At 41.2% G+C, this 24,045-nt stretch overlaps 1 protein-coding gene across 3 annotated transcripts in view; it reads right to left on the bottom strand.

Annotated features, from left to right (window-relative positions):
- Positions 1-778: 778 nt before the first annotated feature.
- MTA3 (metastasis associated 1 family member 3) overlaps positions 779-24,045 on the bottom strand; it is a 228,903-nt gene continuing 205,636 nt past the window's right edge. Inside the window, exons 18-20 of one of the 3 annotated variants that reach the window (XM_045011461.1) lie at positions 18,754-18,785; positions 5,890-6,035; positions 779-984 (exon numbers count right to left, since the gene is read on the bottom strand). In XM_045011461.1, coding sequence (XP_044867396.1) covers positions 927-984; positions 5,890-6,035; positions 18,754-18,785 — 236 coding nt within the window. In that variant the 3' untranslated portion in view covers positions 779-926. The remainder of the gene's footprint in view (positions 985-5,889; positions 6,036-18,753; positions 18,786-24,045) is intronic. The other 2 variants (XM_045011460.1, XM_045011462.1) reach the window with 2 other exon arrangements.

Genomic DNA, 24,045 nt, shown 5'->3' with positions numbered 1-24,045 from the left:
AAAGGTTGTTACAAGGAGGAGAGAGAAAAAATGTTCTCCTTAACATCTGAGAACAGGACAAGAAGCAATGGGCTTAAATTGCAGCAAAGGAGGTTTAGGTTGGACATTAGGAAAAACTTCCTAACTATCAGGGTGGTTAAGCACTGGAATAAGTTGCCCAGGGAGCTTGTGGAATCTCCATCAGTAGAGATTTTTAAGAGCAGGTTAGACAAACACCTGTCAGGGATGGTCTAGATAATACTTAGTCCTGCCCTGAGTGCAGGGGACTGGACTAGAGGACCTCTCGAGGTCCCTTCCAGTCCTATGATTCTATGTCCTTTATCAAGGCAATATACTGTGTATTCTAAAGATATAAGAGGGATGGACTCAATACAGTAGGTTGCTTCCATCTCTAACTAATGTGATTCTGCTAAGAAAAGAAGGGAAAAAAGCTAATAAAAGATATTCTGTTCATATAGTGAAAGTTGTTTGTAAATTAAATCATGATCTTGAGCTACAAACTCAAGTTTCAGATTTATTACTTAATAGTTACATTCTGACCCGATAAAATCTATTTTATTAATCCTTTTATTATTGGGGCAGGATAATTGTTAATATCTTTCTCCACCTTTTCATTTGGATGGATTAGGCAAAATCAGAGTAGGATTAAGCATTAAAAGGCACATCCTTCTATTTTTTAAGGTTTTTTATTTTTAACATAAAGCAGATGCCTCAATTAAAGTAGATACATTCCAAATAATTAAAATATAATAATATTATGTATCTAGAGAAACATTTTATTCTGGTGGAGGATCATATCACAAAGTATATAAATAGCTTCTATGAAGCAGTGCAGGATTTGTAATACCTCTTGAATAAATTGTTCTGTTAGTAAAAGGGAAGCCAATGTTTGCTGTTAACAGGTGAAGATCATGTTGTAGTTTTAGTTAACTCATTCCCAATGGAGATACACTTTCCGTGAGAAGAGGTCTAACTGCTTCAGCACTGAAAGAAAAGAAGCATTGATTCATTCAGCAGTAGTTCTATATACAAATATTCTATTGGCCCATCAAGGGACAGAATACAGAAATCTGTTGTAACCCATTCAGCCAATCAGTTCATTACGGTTCTTAAAATGGTAAGTGCTGAAAAACTTCACTTTCAACATGGTATATCAGGTCTCCCTATATAAATATGTTTATGATGTATGCACACAGAGTGTACGGGTATATATGGAGTCTGTATGCACATATAAGCATACTGCATATACAGTATACCAAACAATTGGCAGTAAAAGTTTTAAGCGACAGATATATTTTTCTTGCTCATCCACAACTACATTACTAATTTTCTTTGCAGATTACAGTTTGTGTGCTATATAGTCAATGAAAATTAATTTGTTACATAGAATCGTGTATATTAAAGTTCTAGATGCTGTAATATGACTTATACTATATGTTCAAATATATAAATCCATGGGTGGTAACTTAGTACTGTGAATCCAATTTCACGAACTATAGTGAGTCCCTACATTAATCTAAAAAATGGGCCCAGAATAGAATCTATATTATGGTTGTTTCATGAGAAGGAAATAAACAGTAAGTTATCTTTATACCACACCTGAGTTAGCATAAACCACATGGAAACACTGTAATAGGTATAGTATATTCTCTTAACAGCTTGCATCCAAATATATTAAAAAAGTAATTGAAGGTCTAGTAATGAGCAGTTGTAAAACAACTGGAGCTTTCCAAAGAATGCTTGTTCCAGGCACTGTGCAGAAATACTTTTTCAAGAATCAGGCTTTTATTTAAATTTTTTCCAGAGATTTTAAATTAATATCTTATGCAGTTTATTTCACAGTAGGGAACTACAATTCCTTTTTCATTCAAAAAGGTCAGGAATAAGTAATACTACAAAAATATTAACCACGGCAAAGGTATCACAGAATAGTGTCATACTCCCAAAGTGAACTTTCTTGAAATTTCACCAGTGTTTCTTACCATTTTAAGCCCTGCCCTGACCCTGCAATTAACTCCATTTATTACTTAATAGTTACATTCTGACCCATAAAACCTATTTTATTAATCCTTTTATTATTGGGTGTGGGGCAGGATAATTACTAATATCTTTCTCCACCTTTTCATTTGGATGGATTAGGCAAAATCAGAGTAGGATTAAGTAGCATATGGGTGGACTCCTGTGCCCACACAGACCCAGTGGAGTCAATGGGGCTTCTGACAGGAAGAGGGGTTTGCCCATGTAGAAGCAATAGCAAAACTGGAGCCTTACAGGCTTATCAGGATAGATTCACTGAACATTGTCATAGGGAGATGTGAATTTCACATACCTGTATTAGCAGGGACCTCTACGCTCCATGGGTGATTCCCCCAGCCAATGTACAGGTCATAGTTCTACCACTAGTGTATCTTGGGGTTCCCACCTCCAAGAAGCTTTTGTTACATCCACAGCTCCTAAGAAACTTGTTGGCAGGTACATGATCTGGGGGGGATGCACTATGGTCCAGTTCAGCAGTCCATCCCTGTTCAGCAAAGCACTTAGGAACGTGCTGAACTTAAGGCCTGTGCCTGAGCCTTGAGTTTCTTGTATTACTCTCTCTATGATGCATATTTAGCACTGCACTATGCTGAACTACCAAAGCTATAATAGGGAAATAGGCAAAGAAAAATAGTTACAGTAACACACCTTTTAACTCTACTGGAATAGGAGTAAGGAGGGATTTTCAAATACACCGAGAGGGAAAAGGATAAATAGTTTGTTCTAAAGAGGGACAGAGAACATGTATGCATATCTTCTCCTTAATCACAGGATGACAAGGAAATTTAAGGGGAAAATAAAAAAAGAAATAACAGTGTCATGAATATTTGGTTGGTAAAAATAAATAAATAAATTGAACCAGCAACCACTGTATATACTCTATCATAAGCCGGTTCGTTTATAAGCCGACCCCCCACCCCAGATGGATAAATAAAAATGGAAATTTTTTATGACCCATTCATAAGCCGACCCTATAATTCAGGGGTCAGCAAACTTTGGCTCCCGGGCCATCAGGATAAGCTGCTGGTGGGCCGAGATGGTTTGTTTACCTCAAGCGTCTGCAGGCCCAGAGGTAAACCTAAGTAAACAAAGTGTCCCAGCGCTCCAGCTGCTTATCCTGATGGGCCGGGACAGCAACTGGTAGGGAAATTTTTTGGGGGGGAGAAGCTGGGGGTCAGGGGAGTAACCCCTGTGACCACCCCCCCACATGATCCCACCCCTAGCCCAGGATCCCCACTCTCCCCATCCCATTGCTTCCCACCTTATCTGGGGAGGATGTTTCTGGCCTGGCCGGAGCTGCTCCGGCAGGCTGGGCAGTGCAGCTGCAGCATGTTCCAGAGGACTGGGCCAGGCGGCACGGCCACAGTGTGCTCCAGGACCCGGGCAGCGCGGCCACAGCCTGCTCTGGGAGGCGGGGCCAAGCGGCACGACTGCAGCCCACCAGCCCTGGAGCTGCAGCTGCTTCCGAGTCTAGGGGGAGAGCAGCGTGGCCAGAAGTGGAGAGACTCTGGCCCCGCCTCTTCCCTTCTGGCTGTGCTGCCTCTCCTTGCTCCCTCTGTTGGGGGGAGAGGCTGTGCCCCATCTCTCCCTCTCGATACCCGTTCATAAGCCGACCCCCTTCTTTGGTGCCTCCCTTTTTTACTAAAAAAATGTGGCTTATGAACGAGTAATTTTCTTCAACATTCATAATATTAAGTGTTACACAGATAACATCAAACATGATTGTAGCAGGATATTTTCTAGCTAAAGGTCTGGCAACATTTATACTCCAAACTCCCTACTTTATATTTTATGGGAAAATAAACTCAGCCTTAAACAGTTGAAAATAGGCAAATAAAAATTGATTTTAAAGTTACAGCAGAATGACAGCAATTTTGCACTTCTGTGAATCAATTTTTTTTTTAATTCAACTTTGCAAACTGGTAGCCAATATCACAAGCATATCTCCCTTGTTGTGTTTTGCAGGAAAGAAACACATAATAAAATAACCAATGCCCCAATTCAGCAAAGTGCTTAATCCATGTGTCTAACTTCAACACGAGTCATCCCACTGACTTCAATGAGATGATCCAGGGACTGAAAGTTTGGCAGGTGCGTAAGTACCCTGCAGAACTGGGGACTCGCTCTCTAATGTTTGAAGGAAACATGTTGTTTTTTTCATGACATGGCAGGACTGGATTTATCCCTACATGACTTAATCTGCCACATATCCCCCTTCTTCATGTTCCTCCCCATGCTCACATTAAAGGAGCTTGCAAGCGCAATATCTGCCATACACCCAAGGGTAGGTCTACAATGCAAAAAAAGGAGTGTTCTTAAGTCGCTAATCTAGCTAACTCAGGTTAAAATATCAGCAAAGATGCTGCAACTCATCTTTTAAAGATTAGCAGCTTGCATTCAACCCTATAGGGCTGCCTGCATTTGAATTCAAGCTGCTAACCTGAGTTAAAATCGGAGTTACCGTGTCTTCACTGCTATTTTAACCCAAGTTAACTAATGTGGGTTAGCTAACCAGAGTTAAGAACGCACGCTTTTTGCAGTGTAGACATACCCCCATGGCTGTTGATGACTGCTTGAGCTTTTATCACTAGAAGCTTCTGTATCAGGCTGGTCACTGCTCCACCCTCTCCCTGCTTCCCTAGGTGCTGGGGCGGCCAGGAAAGTTTAGCGCACTTCCTCCGCCCTGAGGGCCAGCTCCACAGCTCCCATTGGCTGGCAACCGCGACCAGTCCCCCATTTAATTTTTGTTAACTAATTTCAATATATTAATTGATTTTCTGAAATACGGGTTAAATTGTATTGTAAAAGTGGTTCTACCAGAGAGAAAATAGCAACTACAGACTGGACTGTCTCAGCACATTCACGGAATGTGCATCTGCGCATACAAAGTAGGTGAGGTGATATCTTTTACTGAATAAATTATTTCCTTACCCACCTGGTTTTTCTTATATCCTGGACCAACATTGCTACAACAACACTGAAAACAATATACACCCACATATATAAACAAACATATAAAATTAACCTGCATCGATTCACAACTTGAAAATTTTGTCTAGCCATAGAACTTTCCAGTCTTGAGAAAAAGTCAAGGAATTGCATGGCAGTCAGTGTACTGATGGCATTTGCTATAATAAATCCTACTGCTTTAAATAAGGGTGAGATCTGAAAGGCTTTCAGTAACAATCTGAGCAAGGGCAGCTTGCAGACCAGACTGTGATCCCTTGCTTTAATACAAAGTTAAATCAAACAATGACCAGAGTTGAATTAGCCTCAGAAAGCTAGTGGCTCGTCTGTGATAGAAGAGTTCCCTTTCAGTGCAAGCAAAAACCCATCAATGTTGCCCGTTTATCACTAAATGAAAGAATGAAAAAGACAGCTGTCTTACCAATTGCTTTCTGATGGCAAACGACTCAATTTTTGTGCTGAGAAAAAGATTGTCAGCTCTATTTTTCCCTTCAGTTTCTGGGATGTGTTGCATAATATATGCAGTATGAATATGTTCAGTGTCTTTTCTAATATAAACACACAAAAATGTATCGAACAATTCATAATGGATTCCATGTTGTTTTATGTTTCTTTAAATATCATTGTGTGATCCACTGATGGTTACAATTAACTGGATCTCAATCTTGCAACAAATAAGTTGCCCCACAGTATTCAATGCGACAACTCATGTGCGTAAGAGATGTAGGATTGGGTGCCTAGTTTTAATGTGGTGCTGTTCTCCTCTGTAATGCTAAAACCAGAGTAATGGTTATGAAAACTGTTTATTCAAGCACTGGATTTTCATGGACTAGTAACATGAACGCATTGAAAGTCTTTCTCCTACTTTTATTACCCTCATCTTACCTGGTCTCTTCTGTAGCTATAAAGTAATCATCACTGGGCACATCAAGCAAGTTTTGCCTCTGCCTCTTGATCACTGAACTGGTGCTTGGCTTAATGGCACTCAAGGCCTTACCATTGGTAGTCATATGTGAATGAGGAGTAGTATGCTGAAATGATAATGAAAAAGGAAAAATATTTTCTACAGAACTGCTCTGTCAATGCAGTACTGCTGTTTCTGTAAAAGACAATGCACAGTCATCCTCAAATATAAGTACTTTTCCTCTACAGGAACAGAAAGCAGCCCACACTTACCAGAACAGTGAAGTTTAAAAATAAAGCTCTTTAAATAGTAAAATAACTATAATACTAATAAAAATCATATTTTGCTTTTATAGTCTTTCACTTGTAGATATGAAAGCATTCTGCAAAGTGTTATGTGCAATTTACATTTGGTAAACTGAGGCACCAGGAGGTGACATGAATTGTCTGAGGTTACACAACAGATCAGTCTTGGAGCTGGAAATAGAATGGCATCCCAACCCAGTGTCCTAGCCACCAGACCACACTACCTATTTTTAGGCCCAAACTCCAGTTATTGCTCCTAAATTTAAATGCATCCGACGAAGTGGGTATTCACCCACAAAAACTCATGCTCCAAAACATCTGTTAGTCTATAAGGTGCCACAGGATTCTTTGCTGCTTTTAAATTTAAATAAACACACTACCCAATTGTAGGGTCCTCATTTTAACTTTCTCTTTAAATAAACCCCCAAGACCCTGCATTTACTGTATCATGAGGGGGAAAAAAACCCAAAAAGCCAAAGGACCCAATCCTGTCTTTCACCAACCTAGGAGCAGGAGCAGGTTCAATGCTGCTGTTACTTTAGTGGGTCAATTATTTTGAGTTCATTCAGTATTCATTACCTACTAGCACTGACTGCAATCCTTTTGCCTACAATTTAATATATATTGTCTTGTTCATAATACACTACATTGACTTGAGCTGAAGTTTTTAGTGAAAATCAGTGTCCCATAGGATGAAAAAATAATAGGTACTGGGGACAGAATGCCTGAAGCTGCAAGCTGTGGGTCTCAAGCCTTTAGAAAACTGTGATGGTAGAGGGGGGAAATAATTTTTTCTCTGTAAATCACATTGTGAAAGAATGTCAATAGAGGAGGAACCTGTAAATGGTAAAAACTGGATTGCTGTTTACTAGATAGTCAAGTACAGAGAGGAAGCAGGAATAATGCTGTATCTGAAAATCAGTAATGTCCTTGTTTGATTACTTTTGTTTTTAAATCTTGGATATTTAATTTATCTATTTTATGCCCAGCTCCATGGTATCTAATGGCCAAATTTTTAGAAGTGCTCAGTACCCACAATCAAATCATGAAGCCACTAAGTGACACTCACTGCAAGAGATGCATTGACAGTATAAGGCCAGTGAGGTACCAAGTGACTGAGGTTTATGACACTCTGATGGAACTGGTAAAGCCAAGGTTGGAATCAACACAAGGTGCAAAGTCTGGCAAACCAGATCACTGCTTTCAAATTTCTGGTCTCAGTTGTGGTTTGGCACGATATCCTATTACAAGTAAATGTTGTAAGCAAGGCATAACAAAACTCACTCGATGGACATCGCAACCACTCTACTTTGATGAGAAGCTGCCTTGATTTCATTGTGGCCTACAGAGACATCAGATTTGAAGGTACCATCACTGCTGCCAAAGAAATGGCAGAAAACTGAGGAGTTGAGCTGTTCTTCAAGGAAACGTCTATTCATCGGAAGAAGAGACAGTTTGGTTACGAGGGCAGAGATGAGGTGATGGGAAGCTCAGAAGAAAAATTCAAGAGTTTTTTTGCTCACTTACTGACACTGCTAGAGTGTCCCTCGAAGAAAGATTCAGACAAATGAAGCACCACGAAAAGACCTGTGTTTTTTTGTATGACCTTAGTAAGCAGCCAATGGAAAGGAAAACACCCTTAACAATTGTACGGCCCTTCACCAGATGCTGACACATGGGGAATGTTTGGACGTCAATGATAAAGATCTCTATGTAGAATTGGACAGCATCTGTCACAGCTTTCAACATGGGAAGCACTTTCCACTCCCAGTTCTCCAGTTCAGTCATGATACAGAACTAAAGGACTCTTTTCCTAATGTGTGGACAGTTTTGAGGATTCTGCTTCACTACCTGTCACAGTTGTGAGTGGTGAGCTCAGCTTTTTGAAGCTCAGGCTCATTAAAACATATCTTTGATCGACAATAGCAGAGGAGAGACTGACATCACTTGCTATTTTATTACTTGAAAATGCCAGTGGCCAGTCTTTGGATCTCTCTGACGCTCTGCTTCAGTTCATGAGGGCATAGGTGAGAAAAGTTTTGTTTTGAACTAAAGGACAAGGATTAACATTCTAAGGCTGTCACCTACTGTAACTCTGTTTAACACTGGTCCACCCAGTGTTGGTGCACAGTTCAATTTCTCGATGTTAGTACATTTCAGTTATTCTATAAGCTTCAAGGAAACATATTTTTTTTGCTTATATATGGCATGAATAAATACAGATTTACAGGTCCTAGCATGCAAATTTATCATTTTATATGACAGGGATAAATAATGCATGCAAATTGTGCCTAAAAGATGTAAAATGGGCTATAAATGAAATAAACAATAAGGTATTCAAAAGTTTAACAAACAGAGGAACTGAAGATGTTCCTCGCCTGGGGTCTCATTTGGTCTAGGGCTGGACCTGACCTGAAGCATAAGGGTTTGAAACCCTTCCAAGTTTGCTTTTTTTTTTTTTTAATCCTTATTAATGCAACTCTGGATGTATTCTTTATCCATATAAATATTCAAACCTTTCTTGAAACCATCTTGTCCCCAGTTATATCATGTGACAATGAGTTTCACGGACTAATTGTGATTTGTGGAAAAAAGTATTTGCTTTTTCAGATGAGAGTCTTTCCATGTCTCTGATAAATGTCTCTGTTTCTGAACCCCCTGTTATTTCTGCTATAAATTTTTTTATCAGGACTAAATGCATTATTCCAGGTGACAGTATAAGACTGTCACATGATATTTTCAGTGTTATTTTTCTCCATCCCATTCCTGATGCATAGTAATGTTTACAGTTTTCTCCCCTTTATTTTCACTACTACTTTCATAATCTTAAAAGAGTAAACTACAATATGCTTAAGGAGAGATTATCATTCCTAATGCTCTATGCTATAAAAACCATAATATTTTGAATTTCTAATTAACCAGGAGAATTGTAATCCTTTCAGTGACCAGAATAGTTCAGTTCTTCCGATAAAAAATATTTGCCCTTAGATAAAAAACAATAGTTAATACCATTTCACAGCATATTACTATCAATCGACAGAACAAACAGCCCGTTTCATGCAAAGCTGTTATGTTAAATGCTACAAATATCTTTTTTATTCACTGCAGTACACAATTGCAACAAACAGGATTATAAATCTTGATGAGTATTTTAAAAACCAAGGTAAAAAAGACCATAATGATACCCTGATGACATTAACATGAGCAGAACCCCTGTTCAGTCAGGAAACATGCATAGAGAAAGTTATGTTAATTTAATCACAACACTGTAGTGTGCAACTAGCAGCTGGCATTTTGATTTTGAGTGTTTACATCACTAAGCTACTCTGGCACTAAAATTCCAGATACTGAGGGCAAATTGCAGATCAGTGTCTCAGCAAGAGATTTATTTAGAGCTTGCTGTCCATGAGTCATCAAACAAATCTGTGTTTTATAGTTCCCTTCTCACTAGATATCTCAGCCTGCACTACAGAGTGCACTAAGATCTTCTGTATTACTAGGCCAACTTTTGGCCTATGCTGACAAGATGCTATGGAAAAATTCCTCTTTTGGGGATTTTAGAATGATAATGGAATGTGTGTGAGGAATTAAATCCTGAAGTCCTACCCTCAGGTAAAACCTAATAAGGGTTGAATAAAAAATTCAGAGTTGGCCTGTGCACTGCAACTGACCTGTCTTCTTTCGATTACGTACCTGAACTCAGTCAGTATATACTGGCAAGAGAAATGCTGCCTTCCCACCAAAACTTAGAATTGGGGCCCAGTTTTAGACTCTGAAGGTTGGTCCAATAAAAGATATTACCTCACCCACCTTGTCTCTCTAATAATTATTCTGTTGTTTTTAATATGTTGATTATGAACCCACCTGTCTTGAAGGGTTGAAATGAAAATGAAACTGTCATCAACATTACAGCTATGGAGGTGGCAGGGAATGGAAAATCCTTCCACAGGGCCCTTTATCTGACGCGTGATGTTAAATATAGAATGCTCATAGTTAAGAGCTGACAGAGAACCCATCAGACCCCCCACCCTTCACCACAGAGGTGGAAAGACAGCATATTGCAGAAGAAGTTATTCACCTTGTGCAGTAACAATGGTTCTTCCAGATGTGTCTCCCTATGGGTGCTCCACTGTAGGTGTATCTGTGCCCCTGTGCTGCTGATTGGAGAATTTTGATAGCAGCATCCATTCAGCCTGCGCATGCGCTGCCCCCTCCCCTCAATTCCTTCTCTGTCGTAGAGTGTATGATGAGAACTCCAAAGTAGAGGGAAGGAGGGTGGGTTGTGGAGCACCCATACGGACACACATCTCAAAGAACCATCATTAGTGCACAAGGTGAGTAACAACTTCTTCTTTGAATAGTGTCTCTATGGGTGCTCCACTGCAGGCGACTCCCGAACACCATCCCCTACTGGAGGCTGGGGCTTCGGAGTTCAGTCTGTGATGGATGATAGTACCGTGGTGCCGAATCTGGCACCCTACAGCAGCCCCCCAGGATGACATAGTGTTCTGCAAATGTATGTGCAGGTGCCCAGGTAGCTGCTCTGCAGATTTCTGATATAGGGATACCCTTGGAGAAAATGACAGACAAGGAAACTGATCTCAGAGAATGTGTGCAGAATGTAGTTGGGGTTCTAAATTGCGAATCTGATAACAGAATTTTATACAGTTTGAGACCCATTTAGAGAGTCTTTGAGCAGTCTTGGAGATTTTCTAAAAACTCTTGACCTGTCCAAATAAAAGGCCAAGCCTCTCCTTATATTGAGTGTATGGAGGATGGCTTCCCTATTATCTTGGTGAGGGTTGGGACAAAAGTTTGGAAGGTGAATGAATTGGTTCACATGAAATGCAGAAGTCACTTTGGGGGTAACCTTCGGATGTGGTCTACACATGACTTTGTCAGGGAAGAACACCACGAAGGGGAGATGTGCCATCAGGGTTACTATCTCCCCTATCCTTCTTGCTGAGGTAATGGCAATCAGGAACACTGTCTTCATGGAAAGGTGAGTTAAAGAACAAGTAGCCATGGGTTCAAAGTGTGGACTAGTCAGTCTTTTTAATACTAGATTGAGAAGCCCTTATGGCGTAGGAAGTCTGGGTTGGGGAAAGAGGTTCTCTATGCCTTTGAGAAACCTCTTCGTAGTTGGGTGGGAAAAAATTTAGTACCCCTCTACTTGCTGATGGAAGGTCGTTATTGCTGCTAAGTGTACTTTTAGCGAGCTAATAGACAGTCCTGATTTCTTGAGATTCATCAAATAGTCTAGGACTACAGGTAGAGTGGCCAGATAAGGGGTGACTCTTTTGCACTGGCACCAGATCAAAAAATCTAGTCCACTTCTATAGGTAAGTACGATGTGTAGCCACTTTCCTGTTGTGTAATAACACACTTCCTGCAAGTCCTTCAGAGCATGATGTTTCTATGGGCTGGAACCATGAAGGAACCATGCTTTGAGCCCTAGTATCCATAGGTTGGGATGGAGAGTTCTGAAAGAGGAGGTAAGGAGTGGTTGGAAGAGTCATTGGTGCACAGAGCCAGTTGTGACAAGTAAGGGTACCATGTCTGTCTGGGCCAGGTTTAAGCGATCAGTATAATGTTTGCTTTTTCTCTTTTTATTTTCAACAGGTCTTTCAGCAATAGCAGGAAGGGGGGAAAGGTGTAAAGAAGGCCTTTGTCCCAGGAAAGGAGAAGAGCATCCCCCATGGAGTGCTGGCTGATGCCCTCTCTGGAGCAGTACCATGGACATTTCTTGGTAAGTAGTGAACATGTCTATTATCGGTGTCCCCCATCATCAGAATATGTCACAGAGGATCACTGAGTCTATTTCCCACACGTGGTCATGAAAGAATTTGTGGTTTAGACTGTCTATTGTTGTGTTGAGTACTCGTGGTAGGTAAGCTGCTGATATTGTAACACTGTCAAGTCTGGCATGAGCTATCACCGATGTGCCCATGGCCATGTGCCCCAGAAGCTGAAGGCAGTGTCTGGCTGATATTTGAGGGCTGGATTATACTGTCTCTATAAGCATGGACTCCTGGAGAGACTGAGGAATCCGTGTTGTGGGAGGACTGCTCTCACTCGGACAGAGTCAATATCGGCTCCTGTGTACCGGTATTAACGTCAATTTTTGTGCATTGATTTGTAGGCCCAGATTCTTGAATAGATCTGAGTATCTCTCTTCAATGAAGAAACGCACCCTGAGGAGACAATCATCCAGGTAAGATTAGATCATAATGCCCTGGAAGCATAGGCAGGCTGCCACCACAGAGAAGACCTTGGAGAAAACTCCAGGGGCCGATGAGAGGCCAAAAGGGCGTACTCTGAACTGGTAGTGTTCCTGGCCTAATGTGAATCTGAGGTATCTTCTGTGACACAGTATGATCGAAATGTGGAAATAAGCATCCTGGAGGTTGAGGGCTGTGAACCAGTCTCCTTTTCCTAATGCTGCAATAATCATCAGCAAAGTGACTCTCTTGAACTTCTGAGCCTTGACAAATTTGTTGAGTGCTCTGGGGTCCAGTGTGGGTCTCCAACCTCCCTTTTTCTGGGGTAACAAGAAGTAGTGAGTGTAAAAGCCTTTGCCGCTTAGATGCATTACAAGAGGTGACTGAGTCATACCACAAACTATTGGACATTCTACATACCTCTGCATTGTCCAAAGTAGCCCTCCCGATTAACAAGGCCCTCTTGGACCCTGCCAAATTCATATGGCAGATCTCGGCATCGGTCTCGCCAATATGCAAGAAGCCAGATAAAAAATATTACATGCCTGCGAAAGTCACGGAATTTCTCTTCTCCCACCCAGCCCCCAGTACCGAGTAGAAGTGAGTCCAGTGTGTCAGACACCAAAAGGTCTGTCACATACCAGAAGTCCAGAGGTGCCACAGTCGTCAGTACTGGTAGCAGTTGGCAGTGCTGAGATGTCTGCACCGAAGGACATGGCGATGCCATCCTGATTGCGCGGTCCACCGGTGCCTGGCTTGCTGACAATGGTACCGATGTCAATATCCCCACAGAAGGAGTCTTCCACAGGTGGATTCTCTTGTTTTCTTGTGCCCAGTCAGTAACCATGATTCTTTTCCTGCACCCTTCAGGTCCTTAGGCAGCCCAACATGTTCTGTAGGGCAGTACCATGTGAGCTCTGGGTACCGGATTTAGATGGTTTCGGTGCCGTCAGTACCGATGATATCGAGCATGCCGAAAATTGTTTTTGGCTCGGTTGGGGCTCGATGTGGGGACTCATGGCCCTGTGAGAATGGCATATGGTTGACTTGTTAGGCTCATCACCTTCCATAGATGTAGAGAGCTGCAGTGAGGAGTCTTGGCGCAGCTCCGAGGCTGGTTGCAGGGCCACTTCCATTAGGAGAAGCTTTAGTCTCAGTTCTCTCTCCTTTCTAGGTCTGGGTTTCAATGGCTGGCATAAACCACAAAGAGTGTTTTCGTTTCCACTGGCTGCTTACTGAGGTCATACACTTCTGTGGGATGTGGTTTTCTCCCAGGCAGCGGATGCACTGAGATTGTTCGTCAGTCACTGGGGTAGATTCTTTGCAACTGAGACACTTCTCGAAGCCCATTGAACTGGGCATATCCTGAGGGGGGATTCTCAGATGGGATAAAGGGGTTTTTTTTAGCTAAATAAATAAATGAAATATAAAGGAGTGAAAAAGAAAAGGGAGCGCTAAAAGATTATGGAAATAATTAGATAGTCTATAGAAGGTAACGATCCACTAAGGGACAGCCAAAACTCCAACTCTAACCAGGGTTGGTTGAGAAGGAACTGAGGAAGGTTCACTGTGCAATGCTGGTTAGCCTCTTGGCTGACCACCAGGAGGGGGCAGCACACACGTGGGCCAAATAAACACTGCTACCAAAATTCTCCAATCAGCAGCACAGGAATGCGGATACATCTACAGTGAAGCCCCTATACAGAAGAATTCATGCATTTGGGTCTGATCCAAAGCCCATTGAAATCAATGGCAATCTTTCTAGTGTCTTCAATAGGCTTTGGATCAGACACTTGGTGTTGTGGAGAGAGGGCATATGGCCACATCTTTCCCACAGTGCAAATCCTCTGCTAAATAATCATAGATTGATGTAGGCACCAGTCTGCTTGGGTTCCACTCAAAGGCAAAGGTGCATGGCTAGAATTTCACAGCACTATGCAATGGTTGCCACACAAAACTTAGCAGGTATGAGCATGATTTCCCCATTTCTACAGGAAAATGCTTACAGGCTCATTGAGTACAATGTCACCTTTTAGAAAGGAGTCAAATGGCGATGTGTTTCTGTGTGGTAAGAAGATTCCTTCCTGCAGCAGAAGCCCCAGTCTAAAATTACTTGCAAAGTCATCAGCCCAAATGCAAATTTTTATTAATATACAAGCTCTGCTAGATAAAAAACCAGTGAGCACCGCCCACCTTCTCTAAAGTAACAATTTAAAGGCTTCTATATGGCAAGGGAAGCATTCTATTGAACATTCTATTATTACTATTTGTTCTGTGGTGGCACATAAGGGCCTCAATTGAGATCAAAGCTCTATTATGCAAACAGTCCCTACCCCAAACAGATTACATTCAAGACCCCGAATTCTGGAAAGCACATAAGCAAGTGCTTAACGTTAACCATATACATAAATCCCATTGGAGTTATTCTGGGGTGAAGCTCATGTCTCCTGGAATCTAATGGGGCCTGAAGGAATTAACAAGAGAGATATTTTAGGGGAGGAGTCACCTGAGAACCTGTTCAGGCCAACCAGCCACCTCCTTGCACACTTAGTATTGGCATCTCCTTCACTGCCATTTGAGTGCTAATGAGACAGAGAGAAGTGAATTCAGAGGTCTGGCTTTTCAGACAGTTTTATACAAATGAATTTTATTGTGCATTTATCACTTTTTAATTTCTTGGGCCATACGTAAGAGGAATGAAAGTTTTGGATTTTATGCCACTGACAGACCTTAGTTTGGTTTTATTTATTTATTTATGTGAGCTTTATTTATGTATGTATGGGCTTTTCTATGATGCTCCTTAGCATAATCATCTTATTACCAACCAGTCATGAATTTATCCGCACACTCGCAGTACCTGTGTGAGGCGGGCAAGTATTATTGTCCCCATTTTACTGACAGAGAATTTGAGCGACAGAGAGATTAAAGAACTTTCTGTAGGCCACACAGGAAGCCTGTGTAGAAGTTTGGAAAAGAACCCACATCTCTTGATTTTACTGTCCAGTCCCTTATATACAAGAGCATCATCCTCAGTTCAAATCAAGGCTAGATGTATATCTAAGAGATATGCTATAGCTCAAAAAGAAGTTATAAAACTGATGTAGAAAATCATAGGTGAGCTTCTCTGATTTGTGGTATTCAGGAGGTCAAACTAGATGATCATAAGGGTCCCTCTTTCTGGTCTTACAGTCTATGACTCTATGAAAACCTGTAATCCTTTCTCACTCCTTGGCAAACAAACAAACAAACAAAAACAAAAAAACCCTTATGTTAGCAGCCTCTTATCCCAATACAAAAGCATTTACAGCAGATCTTGAAAAAAAATCATAGTGCAAAGAAGCTTTTTTAATGCAGAATAAGCAGAAAAGAGAAGGCGTGCTCAGGTGTGTGAGACCAACCCATGTTAATTGGTTTAATTCAACAATGACCTAGTTACACTGAAGACAAAATAAAGCACGATAGCAATCCTGTCAAGTTTAGAATCAGAGAGATATAAATAAATTCCTTCATATCATTAAATCACTCCTAGTTCCTGACTGCACAAACGATGGTTTGAAACAAAGAACAAATATATGGACACTGTAATCTTTAAGCACAAATGAAATATTTTTTGGGGGGTGGGGGGTGTTCAACATTATTAAGGCTCCATGGGAATGTTTTTAAGAGAAAAAAGGAAAAGCCCACTCTATTCCTCATTGGCTTTGACTCAAACATAAATTTGCTGTCCTCAGATAAATGAGGTCAGATTTAATGCCTTTACTTACGGCATTTCACTGACTACAAATGCAATTTAAAAGCAGATAGAATTATTTTGACTTGGCAAGAGAAAAGCTTCCTCAAATCAAAGCAGGCTAGGCATTATTCAGACTTGTTTGCCATTGTATTTCTGCCATTCAATTGACTAATGACCACACGCCAACTTTATATTGTATTATGCTTATAGCTATCATAATCATTCAAAAGAGCTGAAATTTAGTACAGAGTAGTAATTCAGTGCAGTAGCTGTTTAAATATAGCTCATGATGGTATGTGTTTTACTGTATATGCATATACTGTATTATATTGAATGAAGACTCTCATATTTTCATATAGTTTCCTAATGTACGAATGATAAAATCTCTGTCTTTGGTGCTGTCTTCTGTCTACTCATTGCAGGCTCAGAGGTTTTCCTTTTCCCATTCATTTATGTTTTTAATTACAAAAATGAGTAGATTTATTGCTGAATTATTTTCACATTCTTTTAATAGCATATCAGTTGTTAATCTTATTTTCATTTATTTAAAGACTGCTAGAATGGACAGCTACTGCATATTGCTTTGAATGTGGCACATTAATCTGTAATCTGTACAATGATTTGTAAACAGTCAAAAATTGCTGTGTATTTCTGATTCTCAGCAGATATGCATGAGACATTAATGTTAGGTACAGTAAAATATTCTTACATGAATTTAAATAGGCTTCTTTACTCCAAAATGTGGCCAAAATTAATAGGGTAAAGAGGACACTGACATGTTATGGAAACACAGCATTTCTGTAACTGTAACAATTAAAGACTAAGAAAATAAGGTCTTTGATTTTTTTCCAGCCTCATTCCCAATATGGAGATATCCTGAAATCATATGCAAGGGCCGAGCCCATATCAAGTAACAGTTACTAAGAAAAAGTCTAAGGTAGGATCAGTGGCGGCTCCAGGCACCAGCGCTCCAAGCGTGTGCCTGAGGCGGCAAGCCATGGGGGGCGCCCTGCCGGTAGCTGTGAGGGCAGCAGTTAGGCCGCCTTTGGCGGCTTGTCTGTGGGAGGTCCGCCGGTCCTGCGGATTCAGCAGCAATTTGGCAGCAGGTATGCCGAATCCGCGGGACCAGTGGACCTCCCGCAGGCAAGCCACCGAAGGCAGCCTGCCTGCCATGTTTAGGGCGGCAAAAAGCTAGAGCCGCCCCTGGGTAGGATGTTCAAATACACTCAGCATTGGCCTAGCTTTTCTCCTGACTTCAGTGCAAGCAGAGTTGGACCAATGCCGAGGAATTCTGAACATCCCTCCCTAATTTTATGGGAGAGAGATCTCTAGCTGACTTAATCCTAGAGTCACGTTTTAAAGGCATACTTCTCAAATCATTTATCTTTAAAACTCTTCTCTCTGCATAGACACGCACACAATTACAAGAGTGATAGACCTTTTAAATTCTTTATAAACAAGGAGTACAGCATATCCTGTATGGCGAGGCAGTAGCACTTTCTCTAAGCACCTATGGGCTGCTAAATGAATCGGAGATGTGTGTCTCTCTGCAATCAGTTATCCATTTGAATTGGAGTTTTAGTGATTATGTTGATTGCAAATGCACTGAAGTGACATTAATGCTAAGTTAACCAGGTAGGTTCTTCACGTAGCAATTTACATGTCCCTTATATATGAGATAAGTGATATATTGGAAAGGCATATGATGAATTGTACAGCCACATGATTAACAAATGTAACCTGTGGCCACATTATTTGCCCATTAATCCATACCCTGGGGACTTATTCTAACATTCTACACTTTGAGCTGCTTCAAACAGCCACTTCCTCCTGCCAAAAATGGCATTTCTCCAGCCTGAGGCCCAGGAGGGGCATAAATCATTCCCAGTTGAGAGTAAGGTTTACTTTAAAAACCCCAATTAAATTTTTCCCTCTCACAATCTCATAATGGAAGTTTCATACATTTGGGAAGAGACTATCCTTAGCTCCCCAGTGGGATCCACTACAAAAGATCTACAAATATGAGATTATGAGAAAAGAGAAACTATTTTAGGTCATTGCATTTATTGGTTGTAATATTTCTCTACCTCTGAGTCCTGAACAGTTGAACTCATGGTAAAACTCAGGCAGCTGGCTTCACAGGCGGAAGAAATAGTTCAAATACATTTTTGAACCCTATAAAGCTTTCTTAACTAGTTGCTCTGTTACATACCTGACACATGTACGATGCATGTAGGGGGAGATAGTTTGGAATCATCAGCATAACACAGTCAGACCTTCTCCACTCATGAGTAATGTGACCATTCCAAACGAGGAGTGATAGAACCTTCACTGTACATCACTGTGTATTCCCTATATTTATAAACGCACAACTATTCTTTTTCAGTGTCTTGAAAAACAGTCAATATCTTCCTTTTTTTTCTAGGTTGCCAGTGGCTAGTTGTACCACAAAGTCAAATCTTTTTTCTACAACACAATGATATTATATTAATGAAGATACCATGTACTAACAGCCTACAACACTGTAGTACTCAGTTCAGCTTTCCAAACTTAAAAAGAAAAAACACAGATCTCCTGGAGACTTACCATTATTGTTCTTGTTGTATGACTGGGGGGTTCTGAAAAACAACACAATATGTTAGTACATCGTCTCTACACTTTTTAAAAAACCCCCACAAGTTATTTGTATAACTCTAAGATTCCTGAAAGGTCTCTCAGCTATTGGTGCCCAACTGCCATGGTGCTGGGCACATTAGAACTGCACAGACTGGAAGAGTTCTCAGGAACTGGGCATGAATATTACCATTAACAATATAAGGCAGATTTGCAGTATATTCCATTTTTTTCCTCTTTTATAAACTCTCTATGTGAAAAATAAAGCAATTGTTCATCATTGAAAATTATTCATCCTCCATCTTGCAAAAGGGGGCAGACCGTACTCCTTATTACTGTCCTGCACAGCTGCATAAAGTGGGAAATGATCAATAAAACGGGGGGACGGGAAAGCCCATCCCTAAATATGAGGTGATTTAAACTTTAGTTCTTGCTACAAAGAAAGACAGCTACTTACAGATCCTAGTACAGAACAAAGGTTACTTTAAGCCACATGTTTCATACAGCAGGAAGCACAGTGGTAACAGAGCTCTAAACATTAAGAAGTCTGTAGATAGACTTTTCATAAGTTCAACAGAATAATGAGCTGACACTTCACTTTCATTTTTGCTTTGAAATGTAGAGACGACAGTACATTTTGACAGCTGCTTTTCATGCAAGGCCTAGGAGACCAGGCTATATATGCTGTCATAGGGCAAAAAAATCCAGGCTGGCTAGCATTTTCAGAGGAGTCAAAGGATAATAGCTGCCTAAATTCCATTGAATTTCAGTGGGATTTGGGTATCCAGTTCCCTTCAGCCCTATTGAGAAGCTCAGCTTCAATAAATAAAAAGTTGTTTCTGCCATGGCATGGTATTTCATGAGGTCTTGACTTAACGTGTCACCTTTTGGCGCTGCACTAGTAGTTTGTCAGTTGTTATGCTTTCTATCAGGCCAATTGGTTCTTTTAAAACTGTCATTATGAACTAACTAAAATGGCAAATGTACTGACAAAGTACAATAATAATGGAACATACTGTACAAAAAGGTACTGTTGACCTGAATTTGATGGGTTAGTTTTTATGGCTCGCCACTGATCGCATCCGACCAGAAGATTTGTAGGTTCTTATCCAATTCAGACTACAGAGTTCAAGAACTCAGAGAGTTCTATATTGGGAGAGGATTCTCAGGGTGCTTGGCAAGAATGCATACATTGAGGACAATACCAAATTGATAAAATCTTTATTGCAATTAACATAAAAATGAGGAATTCAATGAAATGTATAACTGCAAAACAGTAAAAGAATTCCAGAACTCCTGGTGGTAACATTTCTGTTATAAGTACCTTAACCTAACATACTCATACCCTTCCTTGAGGACCCGGTAATAGGAGGTGGAGGACCAGCCTCACTCCTGGCATGCCCGATTACGTGATGGTGCTGGCTTCCCCAATGCTTAGGAATATTGAGTAGTTATACTATACTACACAAACTGACCTGATAGTGTGATAGAAGATAGAATAGATAGATAAATGAAAAGATAGTCTATAGAGTCTAGAACATAGCAGACCCTAAAAGCTAAAAAAGCCTTCCTAGTACTCTCTTACAAGGTATTTTATAGGATCCTGACCTATGGAAATCAGGCCCAACCTACTATACCCAAATCTTGTTTCCATACCCTAAGAAATATATGGGTACCCTTCTCCTATAGGTTTATGAATTATGATACTTACTTTCTAAATATATTAATGAGAATTATCTCATTCCAAAACTGCCAACATAGGCTCTCTTGATGACCTCAAGTTGTAGTGTACCCTGCGGTTACCTACTGGTTATAGAAGCCAGATAAACCTGTGATGTGATGTGGATAGTTCCTCCCTTTGGTTCCCCAAAATTTCAGGGACCATTCTTATCTGTGCCAAAGGTTGCCAGTTTTTATGCTGACATATTTATAACTAATTCTACTTTTTGCTATATAGCTGATCTGACAGGTCGGTAGGCTTCTTGCATTTCAGCAAAACTTATTATTAGGAAACACATGCCTCAACACATCCTAAATTCCTTATAAAATATAAGATAAAATATAAGAATAAAATGGATTAATTTAAGAAAAAGAAATATTAATTAATACTGCTGGCTGGATTAATAGGATATAATAGCTAACAAAATAATCTTATAGGCTACAGGACCAATCATGTTCTAGGATTGTTAACTCCAAACATTAAAAAAATCAGAAGTCAGGCCACAAAGATCATATGGATTAGCTTAAAATCATGAGATTTAAAAACAAACATTTGGGTTTCTTTCTATTTACCCTCTGGTTTTTGTACCTACAGGGTGCGCTCAGGTCACATTTTCTCCACAACCCTGAGGGCAAGAAACTCACTTTAAAAAGCAGAGATTGCCTTGCAATCAGTGTACTCCAGTAGCGGGGACTTTAAGAAAGACATCAAATAGCAGGAGATGCACAATAAAACCATGAGTGAATTGGCAACACTGATAAATCCAGGATGGCATTTTGCTTTTTTACTGCTGCTTCAATCTCTGTGCTCTCTGATGGTAGATTCCTTTTTGAATCCCAAGGCTGGAAACGACTAGAGAGAGCTTACATGGATGGTCTGTTTTATGGATGGTGTCTATAAGGCTTGTCAAGGGATACCTAGAACAAGGTAGGTGCTCATTTGTCAAGGATGTGAGTGTAAGTCTACATAAAATAAAATAAAATAAATGTAACAATGTTCACAATAACAACGAGGAGTCCTTGTAGCACCTTAGAGACTAACACATTTATTTGGGCTGTTAGTTTCTAAGGTGCCACAAGGACTCCTCGTTGTTTTTGCTGATACAGACTAACACGGCTACCCCTCTGAAATGTTCACAAGGATTTGGCACAAAAATAAAGGGTCTGCTCCCCTTCCCATAGAAGCCATTGGGGACTAAGTTGTGACTTTGCCACAAGCCCTGAATATTTTATGGGGCAGTATACTGTTGCCCAGCCTGAGGAGCAGCCTTTCTAATGGATTGTAACTGTTCCCATTTGGTCTGGGGGAGATGTACCATGAGTCAGCTCTTCACCTGGTGTAGCGTACATCCCCCAGTGCAGCTGTGATGGCCAGGTGGCACCAAGGTTCCACGCATTCCCCTCCCCCAGCCTGCCCACTCTCTATCTATCTGTGCAGGATGGGGAGCAGTGGCTCTGCAGTGCCTCTTCCTCTCCTCCGCACTGTTATCCATGGCATAGGAAGCCAGTGCAGGGAGTAAGGAAGTCACGATCTGGCCCATGATAATAAGGTACAGTCTGGAAACCCTAATAAGATGGCCTAGTTGTAAGTCAAGTTTTACTATAATAATAATAGGAGATATACCAGTCTCCTAGAACTGGAAGGGACCTTGAAAGGTCATCGAGTCCAGCCCCCTGCCTTCACTAGCAGGACCAATTTTTGCCCCAGATCCCTAAGTGGCCTCCTCAAGGATTGAACTCACAACCCTGGGTTTAGCAGGCCAATGCTCAAACCACTGAGCTACTATTATTGACTTTAGTAAGGGCAGTGTAATGGGGTGCCTGGACCCATCCCTGGACTGGCCGGGAAAGGGTTAATTTCTTCTCTGGGCATGGCTGCAGCTGTTTGTGACCAGTAGGGCACACTTGATGGCAGCCCAGAAGCAGCACCTGCTACAAAAGAGGCTGCTTGCACACAGTGGCAGAGGTGCAAGGAGTAGTGGGAGGCAGGGCCTGCAGTAGAATTCAGAGAAAAAGCAAAACTGCTGTGGCAGGAACCCCAAAACCCAAGACGGAGTAGACCAGTCATGGAGGGCTAGAAGAATGGTTTACATATGCAGACCTGCTGAGCAGGAATGGGACATTTTATGTCATAATAAACCAGGCCCCAAGGGGATGAATGTTATGTGAAACAGGGAAGTGGAAGGTGTTCCTTGGAGAAGCAGAGGGCAAGCTGAGAACTGGACACCCAGGCACCACAATGGGGTAGACCAACTATCCCACAGACAGCTTCAGAATTGTACAGAAGTTTGTGATGGTCTGATTAAAATGGAACGGAACCCAAAAAAATCCAAGGAAAAAAAGTTGCTTAGTTTCACACAGAAACTGAATGGGGGGCGGTTCCTCTGACAAGAAAAATAGAAAAGGGAAAAAATTAGTTTCAGGTCAAAAAAATTTCCTTTTTTTTTTTTTGTTTACTTACATGTTTGGGAGTTTTTTAGCTTTTAAAAAATTGCTCTAAACAGACTTTGAAACAAAATATTTCAAAATGAAAAATTGAAATGATTTGTTCAAAAATGTTAAAACAAATCGTCTGACTGTTTCAAATTTATTTTCACTTTTTCATTTAGCTGAAGACTACATTTTTCTGCAAATTTACTATTTGATCAAAAAATGTCACCCCATGCTAGTACTGGTTTGTTTTCGTTTGTATCTGTTAATCTTAATGCAATATCTCAAATTGCAGCAAATTAATTCAACTAATTGAATAGTGCTATCAAGGATTCAGTTTCAGTATGAAGAGAAAAAGCACAATATCTTGTTTATTGTTAGTACTATGTGTGACAGACCCAGACCAGTGGGGTACAGGAGTCTGTTAGAGCAGGGGTCCCCAACCTTTTCAGGACCAGGGACCGGTCATGCCTGCGGAGGGAGCGCTCGTCCCGCGGCTCGGGTAGACCTCCCGCAGGCACGCCTGCGGGAGGTCCACTGGGTCGGTTCGCGGCCCGGTTTGTAAGAGGCCGCGGTCCGGTACCGGGCCGCGGACCGGGGGTTGGGGACCCCTGTGTTAGAGGGCAAATATACTGGTCACTGGATGAGTAGTTTTCTGTTCCCTGAGTGACCAGAGCAGGGGCTGCACTAGAGTAATCAGAAACCTGCTAGAACCAATTAAGACAGGCAGGATAATTAAGACACCTGGAGCCAATTAAGAAACTGCTAGAATCAATTAGGACAGGCTGGCTAATCAGGGCACCTGAGTTTAAAAAGGACCTCACTTCAGTTTGTGGTGTGCATGCGAGCATCTGGGAGCAAGAGGCACGAGGAGCTGAGAGTGAGAAGACATATTGCTGGAAGACTGGGGAGTACGAGCATTATCAGGCACCAGGAGAAAGGTCCTGTGGCGAGGATAAAGAAGGTGTTGGGAGGAGGCCATGGGGAAGTAGCCCAGGGAGTTGTAGCTGTCGCGCAGCTGTACCAGGGGGCACTCTAGACAGCTGTAGTCCACAGGGCCCTGGACTGGAACCTGGAGTAGAGGGCAGGCCTGGGTTCCCCCAAACCTCCCAACTC

This window comes from Mauremys mutica, chromosome 3 (assembly GCF_020497125.1).
Source record: "Mauremys mutica isolate MM-2020 ecotype Southern chromosome 3, ASM2049712v1, whole genome shotgun sequence".
Classification (NCBI taxonomy): Eukaryota; Metazoa; Chordata; order Testudines; family Geoemydidae; genus Mauremys; species Mauremys mutica.
The sequence above is the reverse complement of the archived record's forward strand: the minus strand, read 5'-3'. Positions and strand labels throughout refer to the sequence as shown.